Raw genomic sequence first — 21811 nt, forward strand, 5'->3', positions numbered from 1 at the left:
GGGATGTTCAAATTAAATCAAAATCATCCATTGTCACCCTGCAGAGATTGAGAAAAAGAGTTAAGATGGAAGGAACATGAAAGAGGAATGTGAGACTATTCATTCACTCCTTGTTGTTTTGACTTGGCTCTTTGGCGTCCGTGAGTGCCAGGAGTTTGTACGGCTTGCTAGATGGTTTGCAGATGCTAAATGTGAGAACTAGTCTGAAGCCTTTAGAACTTGTGATACACAGCTGCAAAGAGATCTCAGTAAAGATAACCGTGACCATGGCAATATATTTGCAAAACTATATTAAGTGCCTTATTACACATTTGGATTCAGTTTCCCGGTGAAATGTCCAGCCAGGGGTGCCAGAAGCAAGTGACATGGTGTCGTAATCAGACAAGGTTTATTGGTGAATATTAGATGAAGGTTTTAATGAGTAAAATATCCCTCCCTAACCTAAAATCAAAGAAGAGGTAGACACAAAGCAGATATCCTTACCCTAAACCAACACCTAAACCTAGCCTATAGTGTCCTAAAAGCAAATTCGACATTTCGTGTCCCTTCTATGACACTTTCGTTTCACATGTCAGCTTGCAAGCTGGGCTTGAACACTCTTTCAGGTGAGCAAGTGTGTGTGCTAGTTATATAGGAATAAGAGTGCAAATGTAGGTGAGTCTTTAATACAAGTGTTAAAATTTATCGTTTTTCAAATAACATAACACAGTAGTGTGTGAGGAATAGTGCGAAAAATAAGTGTTTATAAAGTCATAATAAGCCATTCTACTGGTGATTTGTTTGAAAGTCAATAAAACGCACGTTGTTGTAGCCCCTCTAGTGTATATTTCATCAGGAAACTGCGACAAAACGTAAGAATAGGCACATAAAAGTCAGTTTGCAAAAATGTAGTAACGATCATTATGTGACTAGGTTGCAAACTTTATTCTAAATTCCCAGGAGAAAATGTTATGGCTCTTACTCTATTGTTTCATTTGAGGATAAACTTTGTCTCAGATGTTTCTCCTAAACTTCCTTCGGGAAAATAGCAATGAACTGTATTTCAGAGTATACAGTAGAGCAATAAAATTAATGTGGAAATTAGATAGATCAGATCTAATTTGGTGAGATCTAAATGAGAAAAGTTTGAGCATATTTAAAGATTGCAAAATGTGGTATCTTGGCATCTCTGAACACCATTTGAGCACAGACACATTTTCTCACAGAAAAGAAACCATTTAAAATAATTCTTGTGTCAAGATATCACAAATCATCTGTTGTTCTATCTACAACTCATAAATCTTCCTCTTAAGTGCACAAACAGACATCTCAGCACTCCCTGGAGTGCAGAAAGCATCGGAGGAAAAGAGAAAGCACCTGCTTCAGTCAGAGCTTGTACTTTGGTCTGAACATAGAAACGGCATGGAAACCAATCACAAAAACATCAGACATTATGAAAACTCACACACAAGGGAAATACTCTGCCAAAACCAAAATCCACCACAACTTCCTCACTTTGAAGCATTAGAACATTCAGTTTCATGGCCCTTGAGGAGGATTGTTAGCATTACATTTGATGTCCAAAAATAGAAATCACGTAACATCACCCATCACCAATATGAAACACATAATACATTTTGCAACCCATGGCTGGATCTAGGCTTCAGAGCTCTCACTGAGAACGAGAATGATCAATAAATCCCATAATATGGCTTCATTTCCTAGCTTTGGGAAACAATAGTGACTTTGAAGTTTTGCCACAGTTGGCTGCAGGTTGAAAACTCGAATGTTGAACTGTTAATAAGCATGATATCTGATCAATATCGCCATCATTACTCATCAGAATTTCGAAATCAGCTTGAGATCAGGTGCTCCAAATGCAGACTGAAACGTGATGAGAGTCATCTCCACCTCAGTTTGTTGTATAATCCTGAACTCTTAAAAGCAGTTTATAATACTCCAAATATGCATGCATGCTTGTGACTCAGACCTTATAGGGTGTAGTGCATTATTTATGGCAAACCCTGGGGAATTGGTAACTACTTCCCTCTACTGGTTAAAAGAAGTTATTTCACTTACAGTGGGGTCCAATTGTCTTATATTGTAAACATAACAATTTGAGTGAATAGGTGATTTCAGAATTGCTTAGTATTTGGTATGTCCCCCTTTAGACAGCATGCACTCTAACTGGAATGGACTCCCAAGTTTGTGCAAAACCTGACAATCCATGTTATCCAGTATGATTTGAGAATGTTCCAAAGAGCATCTCGTGTACTTCAATGGAAGCAAGGAAATCTGACCTTTTGTACTAAAAACTTAACATGGTCAATGAGCGTGTTTACATCCACAATCTTAATTGTGCTTAAAGGAAAAGTCCCATCCTCATGCCATCCCAGATGTGTATGACTTTCTTATTGTAGAACACAAAGATTTGAATGATGACCAAAACGTCAAAGCTCCAAAGAGCACATAAAGACAGCATAAAATAACTGGTAAGACTCCAGTGGTTAAATCAACTTCTTTTGAAGCAATCCAGTCAGTTTTGGGTAACAGGCCAAAATATAACTTCTTTTTCACTATAAATGTTGATACAGCAGTCCCCTTGACGGTCAGATTTCATGCTCGGTTGCACTTCTTAGTACTAGTCGTATGGGCAGACCTAGTCCTAGGGCACTAGTAAGTGTAATCAAGCTTGAAATTATGATCGGACACAGTTAGGGAAAAAGGTTAGGGGCTCTGTATATCTTTGCAACCGGTTTAAAGCTCCCAGCCCCTTGTTGGATCTCGGCCTGCAGCTACATCGTTTTCAGATTTTTGCACATTTCCAATTTTGCATTGCTTAGAATCACCTTTATCTGCATTCTTACTGGCTTATCCAATGTGTGCAGGTTTTGTGCACATGCCTGTTTATGTTAGTCTCAAAAGCAGAGAATAACCATATGATTTCAAATCTCCTGTTAATACGTTTTCTTCCATTGTCGGATTTATTGAATAAACTTATTTTTTGAATCTAACAGTGTATTGGTGTGCATGTAAATGCTCAGTGTAACAAAGCTGCTTATATTTGATTGATGGCCTAGAACTAATGCAGAATTTTCTTCATTTTACATAACTTTTCTGTTTTTCTAAAATTTTCTTTATTTCTAGGATTAAATGAAGAAATCTGGTTTCCAACATTTGGTCCCCACTGTGAGTCTCAGATTCGAAATAAGTGATACAATCACTTTACCTAAGCACAATGATGTCTAAATATAACAGCATTCAGTTTATTGACATAAATATACAATTTACACATTGATTGCAAGACTTAAAAACAGTTTATAGAATCTGTTCAAACAAACAACAGACATCTATAGCTATAAATCGGAATGAACTCAATGTACTGTACACAAAGCCGTTGTATAGTTGGTGGAGCATTTGTTAGCAGGTGGAATATCCTTCCATTAGCAGTCAGAGTTAAGTATAAAAGACCCTCCACCACTGCATACTTGTGTCTGACTCTTCCCTTATGATAAATGTCCCATCCACCACTGGACAGTGTTAGGAACTGGGACATATTGTGTTCACATCCTCTCTCCGTGTGCCTGCTACTGTGACTTTTTCTGGTTCTCTCTGGCAACTTTTCTCTTTAACTGCAAAGTCTTCATTTCTGTCATGGTTGAAAAGGTTCTCCATACCCACACAGCCTAAAACACAAAAATGAGCTGAAATCAATTTATTTTTAGTTGAATTCCAGGTGAAATAATACACAGTAAGCCGACTATGTGTAAGGTCATGTCATTGTAATAAATGGCTTTCCTTTAGAATTGATGTGTATGTAAACACACTCAGTGTAACAAAGTTGCTAATATTTGATTGGTGGCCTAAAATTTCTTCATTTCTATTGTATTTTGTACTTTATTTACAGAATTAAATGGAGAAATCTGGTTTCAGACATTTGGTCCTGTGTCTCTCAAACTCAGCACATTAATGTATAAATAAGACACATCTTTCATTTAATGAGAGGAACTGCATGCAAAGGATATTATAAAAGCAAAATGAATAACTTACCACAATAATAACAGTGTTGATCAAGAGCGGAACCGAGTATACTAGCGATATAAACATTCCTTTTGAATCAAAGTATTGGAACTTTGAAAAAGACCTGAAATAAAAAAAATATTTAATAACAACATAAAATATATATAATATAACCTGTAGGCTTTTAGGGTTGTGGTGGGTGTGTATACTCACCTCCAATTCATAGCTGCCAGCTCATTCAGGTATTCTGCACTGTAAACCATAGCAACTGCAGAAAGATGAGACAACATGTTAAGTGCTCTGAACACAATCTGAAGCTCCTTTTTATAAAGACTTTATATATGGGCTGCTTTCCAACCCTCACAATCTAAAGTGCTTCTCACACGGAGTCTTTGTCAGTCCACCCAAATTTTTCTCTGTCAGGATTTACTCCTACTACTATAAGTGGTCTAATTTTACATCCTGTCAACTTAACCCTGCTCCCACCTCTCTACTTAAAATGTGTGTATAATAATAACAACATAGCTAGACTATAAGTATGTCCAAAATGCAGCTGCAAGTATCCTCGGCGCTCTGCCTCTGCCAACATCACCCCTCTACTGCATGATCTCCACTGGCTACCTGTTGCATCCCATATTCAATTTAAGATACTCCTCCTAACATTTAAGGCTTTAAACGGTCTTGCTCCAGTTTATTTGTCTGATCTACTTCACGTTTATCTGCCTACTCAGTCTCTTAGTTCTTCTGAACTTGGCCTTTTGTCTGTTCCTATATCTCAATTGTCCACTGTAGGTGGAAGGTCATTGTGTTGTTGCTCCTAATCTATGGAATGCATTACCCCTTACTCTTCATAAAATTTCCTCTCTATCCACTTTCAAGACCCAGCTGAAAACATATCTATTTGCAGTGCACTTTCAGTAATCCATATATATATATATATATATATATATATATATATATATATATATATATATATATATCTGGTAGCCAAAAGTTTGGAATAATGTACAGATTTTGCTCTTATGTAAAGAAATTGGTACTTTTATTCACCAAAGTGGCAGTCAACCGATCACAATGTAAAGTCAGGGCATTAATAACATGAAAAATTACTATTACAATTTGAAAATACATTTCACAACATCTTAAACTACTTCAAAGAGTTCTCATCAAAAAAACACGTGCAGCAATGACAGATTTGCAGATCTTTGACAGTCTAGCTGTCAGTTTGACCAGATACTCAGGTGACATTTCACCCCACACTTCCTGTAGCACTTGCCATAGTTGTGGCACTTGTCTTGTCGGGCATTTCTCACGTACCTTAAAGGCTAGCTGATCCCACAAAAGTTCAATGGGGTTAAGGTCATAACACTCTTTTCCAATTATCTGTTGTCTAATGTCTGTTTCTTTGCCAACTCTAACTTTTCTATTTGTTTTTCGGTTTCAAAAGTGGCTTTTTCTTTGTAATTCTTCTCATTACTGTTGTACATGAAACTGGTGTTGAGCAGGTAGAATTCAACGAAGCTGTCAGCTGAGGACACGTGAGGCGTATATTTCTCAAACTAGAGACTCTGATGTACTTATCCCCTTGTTTAGTTGTACATCTGGCCCTCCACATCTCTTTATGTCCCTCTTAGAGACAGTTGTCCTTTGTCTTTGACTGGAGAGTACACCTTTGTATGAAATCTTTTTTTTTTTTGGCAATTTCAAGCATTGTATAGCCTTCATTCCTCAAAACAATGATTGTCTGATGACGTTCTAGAGAAAGTGGTTTCTTTTTTGCAATTTTTTTACCTAATATTGACTGATATGCCAGTCTATTGCATACTGTGGCAACTCAAAAACAAACACAAATACAATGTTAAGCTTCATTTAATGAACCACATAGTTTTCAGCAGTGTTAGATATAATGGCAAGTGATTTTCTAGTACCAAATTAGCAATTTAGCATGATTACTCAAGGATAAGGTGTTGGAGTCTAGATTGGTGTCTGTCTAGATTTGATCAAATGTTAAATTTTGCAAATAGTGATGTTGCTGTTTTTTACATCAGTAATGTCCTGACTATATTTGTGATCAGTTGAATGCCACTTTGGTGAAATAAAGTACCAATTTCCTTCCGAAACAGCAAAATCTGTACATTATTCCAAACTTCTGGCCACCAATGTAAATGTGTGTGTGTATCGTTTATCATGTTATGAAATGTATTTCTGAAATGCACTTATTGTAAAGCGAACTGAGCTTCGGGAAAGGATATAACTTCTTAAAGACACACCATCTTGTTTGACTGATTGTTCCTGTTTGTTGTCTTGTAATCTTTAATCATAAAAGTAATTCTGAGCTATTCCTTGACATTTTACTGATTTACCATGATAAAGCATTGTAATTAAAACTTCCATTGGCAAAAACTCACCCATCAAGAGAAAGTGGCATATCTGAAGGCGATAGTACTTGCAGGAGAGGATGGTGAATGCAAAACACAAGACATGCAACGCCAGAAGACCCATCAGCCAGGGCTCAGACCAGTCAATCTGGAAATAAAATCACATTATTACTCTTAGTTAATCTAAAAAATTAATCATCATCATTTTAATAATTCCCTGTTTATTCCACGTGGCCCCAGATATGCTGAATTATAACAACTGGAAACTGCTGATGTATCCGGGTTAGCTCTTTAACCATGCAATAACTAGAATGTAATGTTGCTGGAAACTTACTGACTGTAGAAAGGTCCATGCCGATGTAATAGGAACATTGCTGTATCCATTGATGGGAATAGAACTGATATTTTTAGGTTTTGGCTCGGTCATTTTGTTGGATTTTACGTCAGTGTATTAGCAGCTAAAAGAGATCCGTAAACGCTTCCGTATTCGTCACGGTCGTCCCAAAGTCGTCTTCTTCTTTGGGATTATTGGTGGTTGGCAAACCAGTTTAGGTGCATTTCCGCCACCTACTGGGATGGAGTGCGAGGCATGGACGAAGAAGGAAATAAAAAGATGCAAAAGAGACTGGGTAAAAACACCTATCTGAAATCTAATGTTTTAATCTGGATATCATATTATTTCCCAAAAGGACTTGATGTTATATTCTTCTAATCAGAGCTGATGTCTTTTGGTAACCTAATACAGCCTTAGTCACTTTTGAATTGTTATTTAATATGTTCTGTAATGTTAAACTATTTGATATGGCTTGAACATCTTCTCTGAGCTGAGATCTTTCTTTGTAATAACTTATGCATTCTAATTGAACATGTTCGACAGTTTCCGGTAATCCACATTTATTGCACAGTCCATTGTTATGCTTTCCTATCTTAAATAGTGACTGGTTCAATGCAGTGTGTCCGTACTTGGTAGCTAGGGTAACCCCATTTGGTTGCTAAGCAGTTACCAGGGTGATACTTATAAAGGCTACTTTCCATCCTGATTGAAATAAATGAACCTGGAAGTCTCTACGATTTTCTGGTTCAGAGATACGTGATTTGTTACTTGGTTGCTAGGGTAGCCCCATGTCGTTGTTAGGTAGTTACCAGAGTAATACTCAATGAGCCTCCATGATATCCTGAGTGAATTAATTCAACCCGAAAGTCTCTACAATTTTCTTTTGCAGAGATATGTGATTTGTTAATCGGTTGCTAGGGTAACTCATGTGGTTGCTAGGCAGTTACCAAGGTGATACTTAATGACTGTGTCATCACTTCTTTGCCACAAACTACTCTTTCATTTCCTACCTCTTTTTGTAATTCCATACGTCTTCCCTTTCTCTCCTGGGTCCATATTTCTTGCCAACTCCTTTTATCTGTCTCTTTAATTAATCCTTTCATTTCCACTTTACTCAGTGGTGCACTAATATCTATTCTTGGATACTCTAATGCCTGTTTAGCCATTTCATCTGCAAGTTCATTACCTTTTTACTCCCACTTGTGCCGGCAACCACAGAAAGAATGTATTTTTATCCCTTGTTGTTGTATTCTGTACAATATCTGAAGGTTTTCAAAAAGAATATCCTGTCTAGAATTAGAGTTCCCATTCATTAAGCTGATAAGGCCAGAAAGAGAGTCAGAACAGAACACCACATTTAGTGGCTGAAACTCTTCCACCCACTGAAGAGCCCAGGGACGGATTATGATGTGCAAAAGCCCCAGGGCTAATTGTTTCCAAGGGCCCCCTCATTTTCATTGTTGATGGGTTTTTGAGTGGGGGGGATCGCCAAACTGGATCATGCAACCTTAAAGCCTAGGGCCCCCCTGTGCAGTCAAGGGCCCCAGGTAGTCGGGGGCCCCTAGGCACTGGCCCCATTGGCCCGGTCGGTAATCCATCCATGGAAGAGCCAACTGGCTTACTTCAACATTGAAAATTATAATTTGGTGAGCCTCAATATTTGCGTTCCATCCGAACTCGCCAACTGTGAATACTCATACTCCCCAACAGTTGTCCAGAACTTTCTGTACAGAATGACTATAACTATGTCCTTTTATTGATATCAATAAACCATTTTCAATTGTAACCAGTGAATTTCCAAAGGCATTTCTCCAACTTTCACTTGAAGAGCAGCTACTGGTGAAGATCTGAATGCCCTTCCCAAAGCCTTGGCCTTCATGACTTTTTCCAGTAGAGAGGGCTGTTGTGCCTCTTAAAACATTGTTGATTCTGACTGCAGTTTATATTTTTAGCATGATTTATTTTAAAAATGTGATGCTAGTTTTTAATCAAATGTATTTTAAACTGCTCAGTCTAAAAAAGTAACAAATGTAATGTCAAATGCGGTGTTACGGGTGAACAGGCTTTCATTATATTTCAAAATAAAGGTCTCCGCAATTCCTCTGCAGGCGGCGGGATGACAGGTTATTAAGATCATACAAAATTATCATGACATATTCAGACCCTAAACTGCAAGAATTATATCATTATTACATGGTAATCATTATTACACGATAACATCGTAACATTTTGAATTTCATCATGACCGTTTCACATTAAATTTTTAATTTTTATTTCAATCATACAAAGAATTGCCGGTCCTGGATTTGTTTTACAACACAATATTAAATAAATCAAACAAATAAATAAATAAATAATAATAATAATAATAATAATAATAATAATAATATTAAATTGGAATTATAAACAGCCCACCTGGGTTTTAAGATGGATTGTTTTTTATAAAAAGAAAATATAAAAAGGATTAGATTTAGCATATTCCGAAAATGATAATGTAAATAAATTTCAGTGAGTAATTCTTTGTGCATTTATGTATTATTACTTTTAAACAATATTTGGAGAAAGTATTATTCCGAACAGGTCTAAACAAGTGTGTTGCTTATACTTCCAGATTAAATTTAATTAGACGTAATTAATTATACGTAACGCATATATTACAGTGTTATAAAATGTATTTAAAAAATATAAAACAGCATGAATGTTTTAAACCTGTGGTTTAACTTTTCATGTCAATCATATCATACTTTTTTTTTAACACATTTTCATTCATATTCTAAACTGAAACAACTTCCAAGTCAAAACACGTCAGACAGCGGCGTTCCAGAACCTGATGACGCACTTCCTGTGACGCAGTGAGATTTTAAAACATTGTCCTTCTCAGTAATGGCGGCTTCGTTCCCTGCGCCTTCGGTAAATCACAATAAATGGTACTTCACACGCGAACAAATCGAAAACAGCCCATCTCGCCGAGCGGGACTTGATCCCGACAAAGAGCTCTCGTACCGACAGCAAGCCGCGAACCTGCTGCAGGACATGGGACAGCGACTCAACGTGTATCTTTCTCATTCTGTGAGGCGTCGTTTCTCTGTAGCCGCTCAGAGGAGACTGACGCCGGTGTGGGTGGCGTGGGTGGCGTTGAGTTTCTCTATTATAATGTCCTGAAAACACTTCTGTATACAATAAACACGCCTTTGCATGGTGAATTAGTGGAGCGTATTTAATAAAAGTTGTGTGTATAAATATGTGGGTTTTATGCTTAGTTTAGGCCTCAAGGCCTAGTTGGAGTTGTCTCCCCTACTAAACAATAGCGCAGCCGGTTTCACTGATCTACCCGCCATTATTTTGTTGATTATGTGATTTGTTTACGTTCGCATGCCAGACATGTACATCTGTTGTCTAGACCATTCCTTCATATGACTGGTAGTACAGTTCTGAGTATAGACATGGCTGGATTTGCCTTGTTGAATAGAAGTTCTACTCTTGACTCAGGAGATATTGTAATTTTTGGAATAGAATATGAGCTTTCCTGCATTGTTTATTTTTGTTTTAGGTTAAATATGTGCTTACTTTATCTTGGATGAAAGCGTGACATTTGAATACGATTTGTCCTAGTGCAAGAGTGAGAGCTTTCACTGTCTACCTTTGAAAAGTAGTGCTGATGGGAATCGGATGTTTTGTCTATTGCTGGAATAATGCATTTATTTGTTATGTGAATTGTTTCCTCTAACCCTTAAATTCAAGGATGTAACCAAATGCTCAAGATTTGATATAATTTTGTATTGAGCCCAGAACATATTGCACTCACTATCATTGAAAAACACACATTGATTGACAACTAATCTGACCTATGGCCTTGTTAAAATGTTTTAGGTCTCACATCTCTGATCTAATTGTGATAGTTTATGTCTGTAGTTGTGGTGTTGTCCTTTTATGATTGTAATACATCAAGACTGTTATAATCCTTAACTTCAGATGAACAGGTCGCAACTTACAATAAACACTGCCATTGTGTATATGCATCGGTTCTACATGATCCAGTCTTTCACCCGTTTCCACCGTAATGTAAGTGCCCTCTGCAAACAGGTGTCTTTGAAATAGCTGGCTGCATCGATCTGTATCATAGTTTGTTTTGTCGTATTTCTCAGGTGATAGCCCCTGCAGCTCTGTTTCTAGCAGCGAAGGTGGAGGAACAGCCCCGCAAGCTGGAGCATGTGATTAAAGTTACCCATGCATGTCTGAATCCTCAGGACCCATCGCCGGACACTAAGAGTGATGTAAGTGATGCACTCACAATGTCAGTGTAAATGGCGTGCGATTACCTTGAACATAAGAAAACAAACACCCATGAGTGTGAGTGGTTCCAAGCCAAGCGAGCCAAATTCAAATAAAATGCAGGTACTTCACATTTGGTTTGATTTTTAATGAAAATGTAAAAAAAATGTAACTGACAAGAAAATGTTTTTTATTAAAAAAAATTGCTGCACTGATTTATATTTGATTTTTTTCTCAGGTTTTTCTCAGGTTTTCTATGAGTGGTGGATTTTCATTTTTCAAAGTCTTCAGTAAATATAGCTATGTTTTTATTTTAAGATTTATTAAATTTTTAGGCTTTAAGGAATATTCTGGGTTCAGCACACGTTAAAGGGATTGTTCCCTCAAAAATGTAAATTCTCATCATTTACTCACCCTCCTGGCATCCCAGTTGTTTATAACTTTCTTTCTTCTGCAGAAAACAAATGAAGATTTTTAGAGGAATATCTAATCTCTGTAGGTCCATAAAATGCAAGTGAATTGTGGCAGAACTCTGAAGATCTAAATATCCATATCTGAATCAATCCATATGACTACGATGTTTTCTGAAGCGATCCAATTGGTTTTGAGTGAGAACCGACTAAGGTGTAATTCCTTTTTCACAATAAATCTTGACAGAAGTTTCCTTGGCAAATGTGATTTAAAGCTCAATTACACTTGTCTTCCTATAGCCCCATCTAGCGCTCCGCACATGCGTGAAGTACTAGAATGTGTAATCGAGCTTGAAATCATGACCATGACTAGAGACCGCAATTGCAAGATGTACAATATAAAAGTTTTATGAATTACTTTATGCCTTTATGTGATATTTGGACCTTCAGATTTGGAACTTGTATTGTATGGACCTACAGAGCTGAGATATTTTTCTAAAAATCTTAATTTGTGTTCTACTGAAGAAAGTATACACATCTGGGATGGCATGAGAGTGAGTAAATGATGAGAACATTTTCATTTTTGGGTGAACTAGCCCTTTAAACTCAATTAACAGCATTTGTGGCATAATGTTGACTTCCAAAAAATTAAACTCGTCCATCCTTTATTAAAAATAAAAAATCTAGGTGACAGTTAGGCACTTGCATTTGAAGTGAATGGGGCCAGTCTTAAAACCCTAAAATGACAGTTGTACTTGACATTTACGAGACTTAAACATTATACAGTATTGTGCAAAAGTCTTAGGCACATAAGAAGTTTCACAAAAACATATATTTTAAAATAGTTATGTTTATCTTAAGCGTTAGTGTGTCAGTAGGAAATATACATTTTAGACTCCCAAACAATACTTTTGTGAATAGAAAAGATTCGAATAGAAGAACAGGGAGCACTGCAACAGTTGTCATGGCCCCCACAAAGCCCCCCACTGATCATCGAGTCAGTCTGGGATTACATGAAGAGACAGAAGCAATTGAGACAGCCTAAATAGATTGAAGAACTGTGGCGAATTCTTCAAGAAGCTTGGTACATCCTGTCTGCCAACAACCAAGAAAAACTGTGTCCAGGAGTACCTAGGAGAATTGGTGCTGTTTTAAAGGCAAAGGTGGTCACATCAAATATTGATGTAGCTTTTTTTGTTTACTGGGCTTTGTATAGCATTAAGTGATAAATGAAAACTATTGATAGCATTGTTTTTGAAGACATCCTTACTATGCAACATTTTTCACCAGTGCCTAAAACTTTTGCACAAAATAATGCCACAAATGCTGTTGATTGAGCTAAACTTGAACTGAACCAAAAATATTCTTTTAAGGAAAATGATTCACACATGCCTCATGAATTTCAGACCAAGTATGTTTGTATCAACTTATAAAACATATAAAGTTTTACAAAAATCACAAGTACCAATGCACTAATCTTAAATTTGCTTTTCCTTTGAACAGGTTGTATAACCAACTCAGTATAAGGAACAATATTATTTCTATCCAGTCTGTACTTAAGCACTTTCATGTTCAGCAGAAGCAAATTAATTTTCTTCCTCTTAGGTTGGATATTTGTAATGTACAGACTTTTTCCTGTCATGTTAGTACTATTTATATGCCTCTTACTGTCATACTGTTGAATTGAAGGGGCATAGTTCTGTATATGATGAGATGCTGATTGGCTTGGTGCTCAAAGAAGGTCATAATAATTTGAAAGCGAGTGAGCGTGTAGTCCGTGACCAAGAGACCATGTGAGTAACCTGCCTGTCCTCTCAATCTCAGACATACCTGCAACAAGCCCAAGACCTGGTCATTCTTGAGAGCATTATACTCCAGACCCTGGGTAAGTTGGAAGGGTGAGAATGGGTCAGTGAATCACCATATTATTAGATGCATCGAATAACCACATTTACTCTCATTCGCTGCTTATCCACAGGATTCAACTGGACAATTACAAACTCTTCATAAAGAGCTATTGCTACTAACTCACCTTTGTCAATTTGTTGTTTCCATGTTGACCTGACAATGCAACACTTCCTGTGTGCAGTTTTAAAGTGGTACAATTTACAAATATTTTAGCATTTTGTTTTGGGTGCAGTTGTTTTTGATTGGTTCTCCACCAGTTTGGCTGACATTTAGATTTCAAAAATGTTCTTCTGATGGCCTTTAATGGTCATTCGTTTGGAAAAAAAATTGACTAAAACCAAATTGCCTGCAGGTAATTGCTTGGAGCCTGGTTCAGAGTTATCCCACCAAACAAACACAGGAAGATCTGCGTCTGTGATTCGCTCAGTCATTAATTTTTATCACATGTAGCGGGTCTCACCTGAAGAATCAAAGCCCTTCAATGCAGTTCAAAATAAAAATTAATAGTCTCTTTCTCCCATTCTCTCTGCTTCTTTGCTCTGCTCCCTCCAGCATTTGAGATCACCATTGACCATCCACACACACATGTTGTCAAGTGTACTCAACTTGTACGAGGTAAAAAAACAACTACTGCTTCCTGAATTGTGTGGATTAGATTTGTGGATTAGCACTTTTCACTTCTGCTCAAGACCTTTCCTTTGTTGTTCCAGCGAGTAAGGATTTGGCTCAGACCTCATATTTCATGGCAACCAACAGGTATGTTAATTTTCATACTTTTTAGTATGTATGCTACTGTACTTATACTATTTTTGCATTTTACAGTATGCAAAAATTTTCTGTTTGCATGGAAGATACCCTGATGACCTACAACATTTCCCAAAATTTGCAGTATTTAACCTGAACACACTGCAAGGGATGCTGTATCCTAAAATGCGAAGCACATGGCTTGACCTTCCATTTGCATTGTGATATGAAACATTCCTTCTTGGCTTATTAATTGAACTAACAGTTTAAAATGCAAAATTAAAAAATGTTATCTCTGAGATTATAAATGGACTGCACTCTCTGATTTTAACATGTAACAGTGAGATTACGTAATAAGTGTAGCGCACGGCTGTTTGAAATTTATTTATACTGTGTACACAGTTTCACATACCATTTTTAAACAATAATTGCTTGTATACAGTTAATACTGCACAATATTCAGCAAGCAGTACACTAGTATTCCAGTCCAAACATTACCTACGAAATAGTCAGTAGGACTGGGTATTGATAAAGATATCCTGATTCGATTCTTAAGCTTTCAATTTCGATTTAAATTCGATAATGATTCATATGGGTGTATTTCTTTTACAACCTCCTAACCTTCTAGGTTAAATTCCAAAATATTAGTTTTCCTAATTATATTTTATCATTAGTTATTCAACATATTGGTCACATTTTATCTTTTGAAAAATTTAAAAATTCAGTCTATTTTATCAATAAATGTCTTGAAATTGCATATATTATGATGCATTTATATTTTTGTTACATATTTCAAGTTTACTTGCATAATTTTTACTATTTACAAGTTTTTACATTGATATAAAGAACATGTTCTAAATCTTTACTGTCACTTTAAGACTACCGGCATCAGCCAGTGAGCGCATATAACGAGAGAGGACGTGCATGGTTTCTTTAGCGCATATATGTGTGATTAAAATGAATGTGTCTTTTTTTTGTTGTTATTTTTAATCAACAACTCGCTTCAAAGAACTGAAAGGGTATTAAAAGAAAGATTATTTAATGATAAATGGATTATGTGGATCTTGTCTTTGGACACACATTAAACAGAACTTTAAATCAAAGTTTACTCCCAACACAGTGAAAGGATCTCAATGCTAATAACTTTGCCACTTAAGTGCTTAAACACTGCCTGTGGCTAATCACAGACATTTTTAGAAGAATAGCACAACATTTGATCGCATATGCGAGTGATTTACTTGCATTGTAGAGGATTGCCACTTAGAGTACAAGTTAAAAATCAATATCGAGATCATTCAAATGAAAAATCTATATTTTTACCCAGTCCTAATAGTCAGTACTTGGTCAGAAATGTTTTTATTAACTTTTATATTTTTGATTACTGTAATACTATATTAATATTATGATTTCTCATAAATATTTTGTGTTGTTTCTCCTGTGTGTATTTGGTGACCGTGTGTGAACTCGTCGCTGCAGTCTCCACTTGACAACATTCTGCTTGCAGTATAGCCCACCCATTGTAGCTTGTGTTTGTATTCATCTGGCCTGTAAATGGTCCAACTGGGAGATTCCTGTTTCCACTGACAGCAAGCACTGGTGGGAGTATGTTGATTCCACAGTGACCCTTGAGCTGTTGGATGGTATGTAAATTTGTTGTACTTTATTGTCTTTGCAGTGACCCCTGGAACTTTTAAAATGTTGTCTACTAATTAGAGAGGATTATTTAATGCTAGATTTGTGGTATGTTAAGTTATATCTTTTCATACGTTTGAATTGCATTGTTCAAAATGGCATAGTTTATTTGGTTCAGTTAACTTTTGGCTTTTTTCTGGAATTTTTCAATAAACAACCACTATTAAGAGTGCAGTGTTTATCTTATGCTAAGTTTCAGTTGTATCCAGGACAAGAACCTAGAAAGCCTTTATACTGAACTTTTTAATTAATGGGTCCTTTATCCCAAGTCCTAAAGATTTTGATAATGATTTGACAGAGCTCACTCATGAGTTCCTGCAGATCTTGGAGAAGACACCCAGCCGCTTAAAACGCATCAGAAACTGGAAAGTAAGTCAGTTTGCTTGCGTTCTTATGTCTGGATTAATGGAAATACAGTGTCCCCAAAAAGTATTTGAACACTTAAGCCACACTTTAAAATTTATGTTTCATTGCTTAGATAACAAAATATCAATCCATGAGGCACCTGAAAACAAATGCTGCTAGAAAAAAATGTCTGAAAGTAACTTCACTTTTCTGAGTTAGGCATTTCACTATTTGTAGTTATGGTACTTTTAACCAAAAGATCATTTTGAGTTGCTGTATGAAGTCAGTTCCCCTCAGTTTCACACAGGTGTAATTCATCACATTAACAATAGACATGTTCCACTAATGTTTAACAATCATAAAATGTCTAAATATGTTTATTTTGATCTGTAGTTTTATGTTTTAAAAGCTAACAAGTTATTTTTGAGGATTTTCTTTTTTCTGCTTGAGTGTGTTTTTGCTGACTTTCTTGATAATAAATGTAAAGTCTTTCTTTATATGACACTTGGTTTGATATTTTGTTATTTAATGCAATGACATCCATACATTTTAGGCATGGCTTAAGTGTCCAAATACTTTTATTCAGATCAACAGAATAAAAGGTTTTGCACTGGTTTAAGGCCAAGCTGCTTTAGCTTCTGGTTAATGACGCATAGTTTTTTTGAAAAATTGCATCCTTATTATTTTCTCTTATTTATTTTTTTACTCAGGCTGCAGGTCAAACGGGCAAGAAATCAAAGGTTCAAGACTATGATCAGTCAGATGCCATTATGAGCATGATCTCTATGGCAGCATCTGACAGCACATTGGCTGGGCTGATGAGCCTTTCCGACACTCCATGCGGTTCCTTGATATCTTCGTCAGCAGACGACCACAACGCTACAGCTTCGTCCCAACACTGGCAGCCTGCTGTCAAGGAGCAGCAGACCACTAATGAGCTCCAAGCACCTGCTAAGGTGGTGTCTCTGAGCGAGTATCGGGCGAAGCATGCTGACGAGCTGGCAGCACAGAAGAGGAAGCTGGAGAACATGGAGGCCAGCGTGAAACAAGGTTATGCCACTGCCACCCAGGCCCTCATAAAGCAGCAGAAGAAGGAGAAACATCATCATCACCAGCAACAGTCCAGCTCTGGGACATCAGATCTGGGAAAACCCTCACCCATTGTCCTGAAGATCCCATTGGATGAGCAGTCGGTGCGGAACCCTTTGAAGATGCGCTTCCCTGTTCCAGGCAGCCAATCAGCGAGCGGTAGCAGTCGAGGATCCGAGCAGGACATTAAGGTGCGGATTCGGGTTCCAGAAAGGCGAAGTGGACCAGGAGAAGACGGGAAGAGTCGAGAGAAGCACCGAGATCGCTCCAACCACCACCACCATCATCATCACAATCACCACCACCACACTTCCACCAGCAGTTCTTCGTCTTCATCTTCCTCATCCTCAGCTCATAAACATTCAAGTTCTGCCAGTGCTTCTGGAAGTAGCAAAAAGGTCTCAGGTGACTCTGTGCGAATGACTTCGTCATCAAGAAAAAGGACGCAAATGCCGGAACCGTCTGCCGGTACCCACCCTTCAAAAGTCAGCAAATCCTCCAGGAACTCTTTTCAGTTACCACCGCTTTCTACCCACTCGCTGGGTCTTCCGTCCGACATCCTCCCCTCACTGAACCTTTCGCATCATCAGGGAAACTATTCGCACTCCAAGACAGACAAGGCTGACACCAACGGCCACAACATGGGCAGCCAGTCGAATGAGTTTCAGGACACTTTTGACATGTTGAACTCATTGCTCAGTGCGCAGGGGGTGCAGCCAGCGCAACCACAAATGTTTGACTATCGCACTCAGTATGGAGAGTACCGATATAGCAGTAGCACTCGCAGTGGAACCCAGCCCCCTCCTCTACCATCAGAACCGCCTCCCCAATTGCCGCCACTGCCCAAATAAACCCCATGCCCACTTCTGCTCACAGCATCCATTCTTGTACGCTGATTAGATCAGTCGTCTTTGGTATCCTGGGTTCCTCTTGTGCATCCAACTTTTAGTGATATTCAGTTTGACAGCAGAGTAATGTAAGGCAAAAATGTGTACCTACATTTTCAGCTTGGTAAATCAACCCCCCCCACCCCATGTTGTTTTTCGTTTGTTTTGTTTCGTGTGATTGTGTGTGCGCGAGTGAGTGTGTTCACGACACCCATCTGTGGCAATAATGGTAAAATAGAACAAAATATTGCAAAAAAAAAAAGGATAATAAAATGTTATTTATTGAAAAAAATGTACATACTATTTTTGATGTCGCTCAGTTTTATATCAGCGCTACGTCTAACACAAATACAGTACATAATGGAAAAAGGGTATGTATAACTGAACGAGAGGGACCTTTGTGTCCTCTTTAAAAAGTGTAAATTCTAATGCAAAAAGATATGGTATTTATTATTAGCCTTTTTTGAAACTATAGTTGTTAGCAGTCATTGCTTGAATGCTTGGGACGATATCTGGATTTATTTTTATACTGTTGTAACCTGTTTCCCAGTCTGTATTTACTTGATAAGTCGTGTATGTTTTGAGAATGGATCCCCATATTTGCATTTAAAATTTACATTTCTAATATATGAATAGTCACTGAAGTAATGTTATAATTTTGTTTGCTATATATTTGTGGTCTGTTTTGTAACAAATCTGCTTTGTATTAATTCTGTCAATGACTGAAAATTCACATGAACTATTTTTACATTTTTCTGAAAACAAGAATATGCCTAACTTAGGAAGTGTGTCTGGTGGATCTTGGATTTTAGATTCCGAGTTAGATGCAGTCATTGTTTTAAATGGTTGTAGAGTGTCACACTCATTTATATTACACTAAAACAATATGTCCAGATTATACTTGTTTCAATTTTATGTATTTATTTTTTTAATAACAAAGTCCAGATTGTTGCAGTTTCAAGATATGGACATTCGTCATATTTGTCATCGACATTGACTTGTACATGGTGCTTAATGCTAGGGTATATTTAGTTTTTCCGCATGCCATTCTATCTCGCACACAGGTGAGCTCTGCACCTTTCAAAGTATACATACAGACATGCTTGACACACACATAAAATTACTGCTTTGTGATACTCTTTTAGCACAGTTGATCCGCATACTGTCTGCATGCAGCCTAGACGCATGGACAGTCTGCGCGTACTTTGCTGATGCCGAAAGTTATGCACACTGTGCGCAAGATGTATCGGCATGCGGAAAAACAAAGTATACTTTGGCCTTTAGTTGGAGTAGAAGGCATATTTTATTGGATATGAACAAAAACAAGGCTGTGATGGGCTAAAGGACAGTCTGTTCAGTGCGTCGTACTGTTGTGTCGGGGTACAGGGTGTTGTTTGCTTAGTCATCAAAACATTGAAAATTCGTCCAATTAATTTTAATGTTTCTGAATGACAATAAACAACAGTACAACATTCAATTGAATCTGTCAGTTTACAATTTTCCTTTTTTAAATATACATATTTGTATTTGTTCTACTTGTGTTTCATGAATGAGGCCCATTGAACTGTACTTTTGTCAAGTCTGTAGTTTCACTGCCTCATTTTCGTCAAATTAAATATGCCATCTACTATTATGTCTGCAACTGTCATCCATTTGTAATAAAGACTTTGACACTTGAAGATTGAGTGGCAAGCATGCTGACAATAACATAAAAATGCATTCATGTTTAAATGTTGTAATTGTATTTTTTCTTTAAACATCAGTCTCAAGGTTCTTTTGGCAGACTGATAAGCCATCCAATCACAACTCTTGACATTTTTCATGAATGCTACATTGAGCATTAAAGTTGGTGAGAACTTCGATGTTTTGAAGCAATCAGTCTATACCCTAAACAAGTTTGTGTATGTTTCCATATCTTGCTCGATCATGTCTAGCAAATTTGAAATTGTATGCAGATAATAGCACAATAATGCAGATTACAATATGGATCACTATGATACTATGTAATTGTCCTCCTTGGAATTTCATGGCATGCCTTTCATTGATAAATCTACAATTTTGGTAAAAAATGGAAGCATGGAATTTCTACTGTTCAGAGTAAATTTAATAAATGTTGCATTAAGATTTTAGCTGGGATTCATTCATACTTGTTTTTATTTCCTGATGTGGACATTGTGCCTGTGATGATAAAGGAACTTTTCAGTAACAGTGAAATTAAACAAACACACTATAAGCTATGAAAGATCTAATTGTTTGTGCACAATTTTGGCATATATTCCCTATATAATGCACTCCTCATTTACCATGCTAATGCTTTGTCATTTATAGTTAGAGCTGTGTTTGCTGGTTTTTTTGGTTTGAGAAGACTGAGGAAGGCGGTGGCATTGTGTGGGTCTAATGCATGTCACCACTGTATTTTCTATGTACCACTGTTTGAAGAAGATAGCATTTTATCAAATGTACATACTTTTTTCTGTGTTTTAGTGGTATCACACAGACTCTCAGGTTTTGAATTGTCGGAATGCTTCTTGTCAGAAGTTAAGGTTTGCATTTTTGTGAAATCGGTTCCTTTTTATATATGTGGTTGATACAGTCTGTAAATTAATGTTTTATCAGGAACAGTTTGTGTCTTTCTTAACAATTGCATTGTACATTATTGTAATGTGCTTCTTGCAGTAAGTTACTTTACAAGTATACAAAGTTACCATTTGTGCTTCCACCTGATGTCAACACCTTCATGGCTTGCCCTTTGAATACAGTACTGGAAATAAAGAGATACAAGAATACACAAGGAATGTTAGACATGGCTATTTAGGACATGATTCTGATTTTGTTTTTGTAAGGATACTTGAAAAGCCAAAAATCCGGGTTAACCAAGAAGTCACAAGAGCTGGTGTAATCCTGATTAACTTTCCATTCCAGGGATTTTTGTATAGCCATAATGTATGACTTATTGTTTTATTGACGCCTTACAGAACAGTAACGAACAAGAGTGTGTCATAGGTCAATTATTTGAATTTTTTTAATTCTTTCAAAGAAGCACAATGTTACTGTAGTACCAAAATTGACACATGAGCAACATTTTACAAGTAGAAGTTCACTCACATGAAGCCCACCACATTTCTAAGTCATATTTCACACTTAATCAATTAAATTTATTAGCATATGAACATTTTTCAAATGTGAAGTACAGCTTATTGCATCTGACCCACTTAAGAAACAAAGCTCTTAAAAATGTCAGACCATGTCCAGCCAGAAGAATTGCTCCTGCACAAGGGGTTGATATCACATGTGCACATTCTCCTGGCTTGTTAAAAGAAGCTCAGCTTGGAAAAGAGCCGTAATCTTAGCGTGACCCTGCGATGCCAAGTATTTAAACCTTAACCTGTCAAATCTAGGGATTTTAAACATATAAATAATGATTCTTCAATGGTTCTTTGCAGCCCAGAGAATCATTTTTTTTATTTATTTTCACTGTATATAGGGTTTTGGGATTGACTATATGGTTCATTGTTGAGGGGAAAAAATGGTTCTTAATGTCAGATTATAGGTTCTTTAGATCAGCGTACTGGTTTCTGGGTTCTTTATGGCTATAAAACCCTTAGTGGTTCTAAATCAAACCTTTAATTTTAAGACTATGTGCTCAAATTATCCATTTTGTTAATAAATAATTTCATCAGTTATCAAATATCAAAATATATAATGGCATCTTAATAACTCTGGGTGTGTTTCTGTGTGTGTGTGGGTCTGCAA

At 36.9% G+C, this 21811-nt stretch overlaps 2 protein-coding genes across 3 annotated transcripts; one reads left to right on the plus strand and one right to left on the minus strand.

The window, feature by feature from the left end:
• Positions 1–3144: 3144 nt before the first annotated feature.
• Positions 3145–6870, minus strand: tmem18 (transmembrane protein 18). The gene is made up of 5 exons (XM_052106220.1): positions 6712–6870; positions 6408–6525; positions 4213–4267; positions 4030–4123; positions 3145–3665 (listed from the first exon to the last, which is right to left on the minus strand). The coding sequence occupies exons 1-5, from the start codon at positions 6802–6804 to the stop codon at positions 3567–3569; spliced, it is 459 nt and encodes a 152-aa protein (XP_051962180.1). The 5' UTR covers positions 6805–6870; the 3' UTR covers positions 3145–3566.
• Positions 6871–9576: 2706 nt separating this feature from the next.
• On the plus strand, positions 9577–20837 carry ccnt1 (cyclin T1). Of its 2 annotated transcripts, none has more exons than XM_052106211.1 (9): positions 9577–9764; positions 10692–10773; positions 10857–10985; positions 13218–13278; positions 13854–13916; positions 14012–14057; positions 15522–15685; positions 16036–16106; positions 16793–20837. In XM_052106211.1, the coding sequence occupies exons 1-9, from the start codon at positions 9595–9597 to the stop codon at positions 18020–18022; spliced, it is 2016 nt and encodes a 671-aa protein (XP_051962171.1). In that variant the 5' UTR covers positions 9577–9594; the 3' UTR covers positions 18023–20837. The 2 variants fall into 2 exon arrangements, with proteins under 2 accessions (XP_051962171.1, XP_051962170.1); XM_052106210.1 differs by having other exon boundaries at positions 9594–9764; positions 13991–14057.
• Positions 20838–21811: the final 974 nt, after the last annotated feature.

This window comes from Xyrauchen texanus, chromosome 35 (genome assembly GCF_025860055.1).
Source record: "Xyrauchen texanus isolate HMW12.3.18 chromosome 35, RBS_HiC_50CHRs, whole genome shotgun sequence".
Lineage (NCBI taxonomy): Eukaryota > Metazoa > Chordata > Actinopteri > Cypriniformes > Catostomidae > Xyrauchen > Xyrauchen texanus.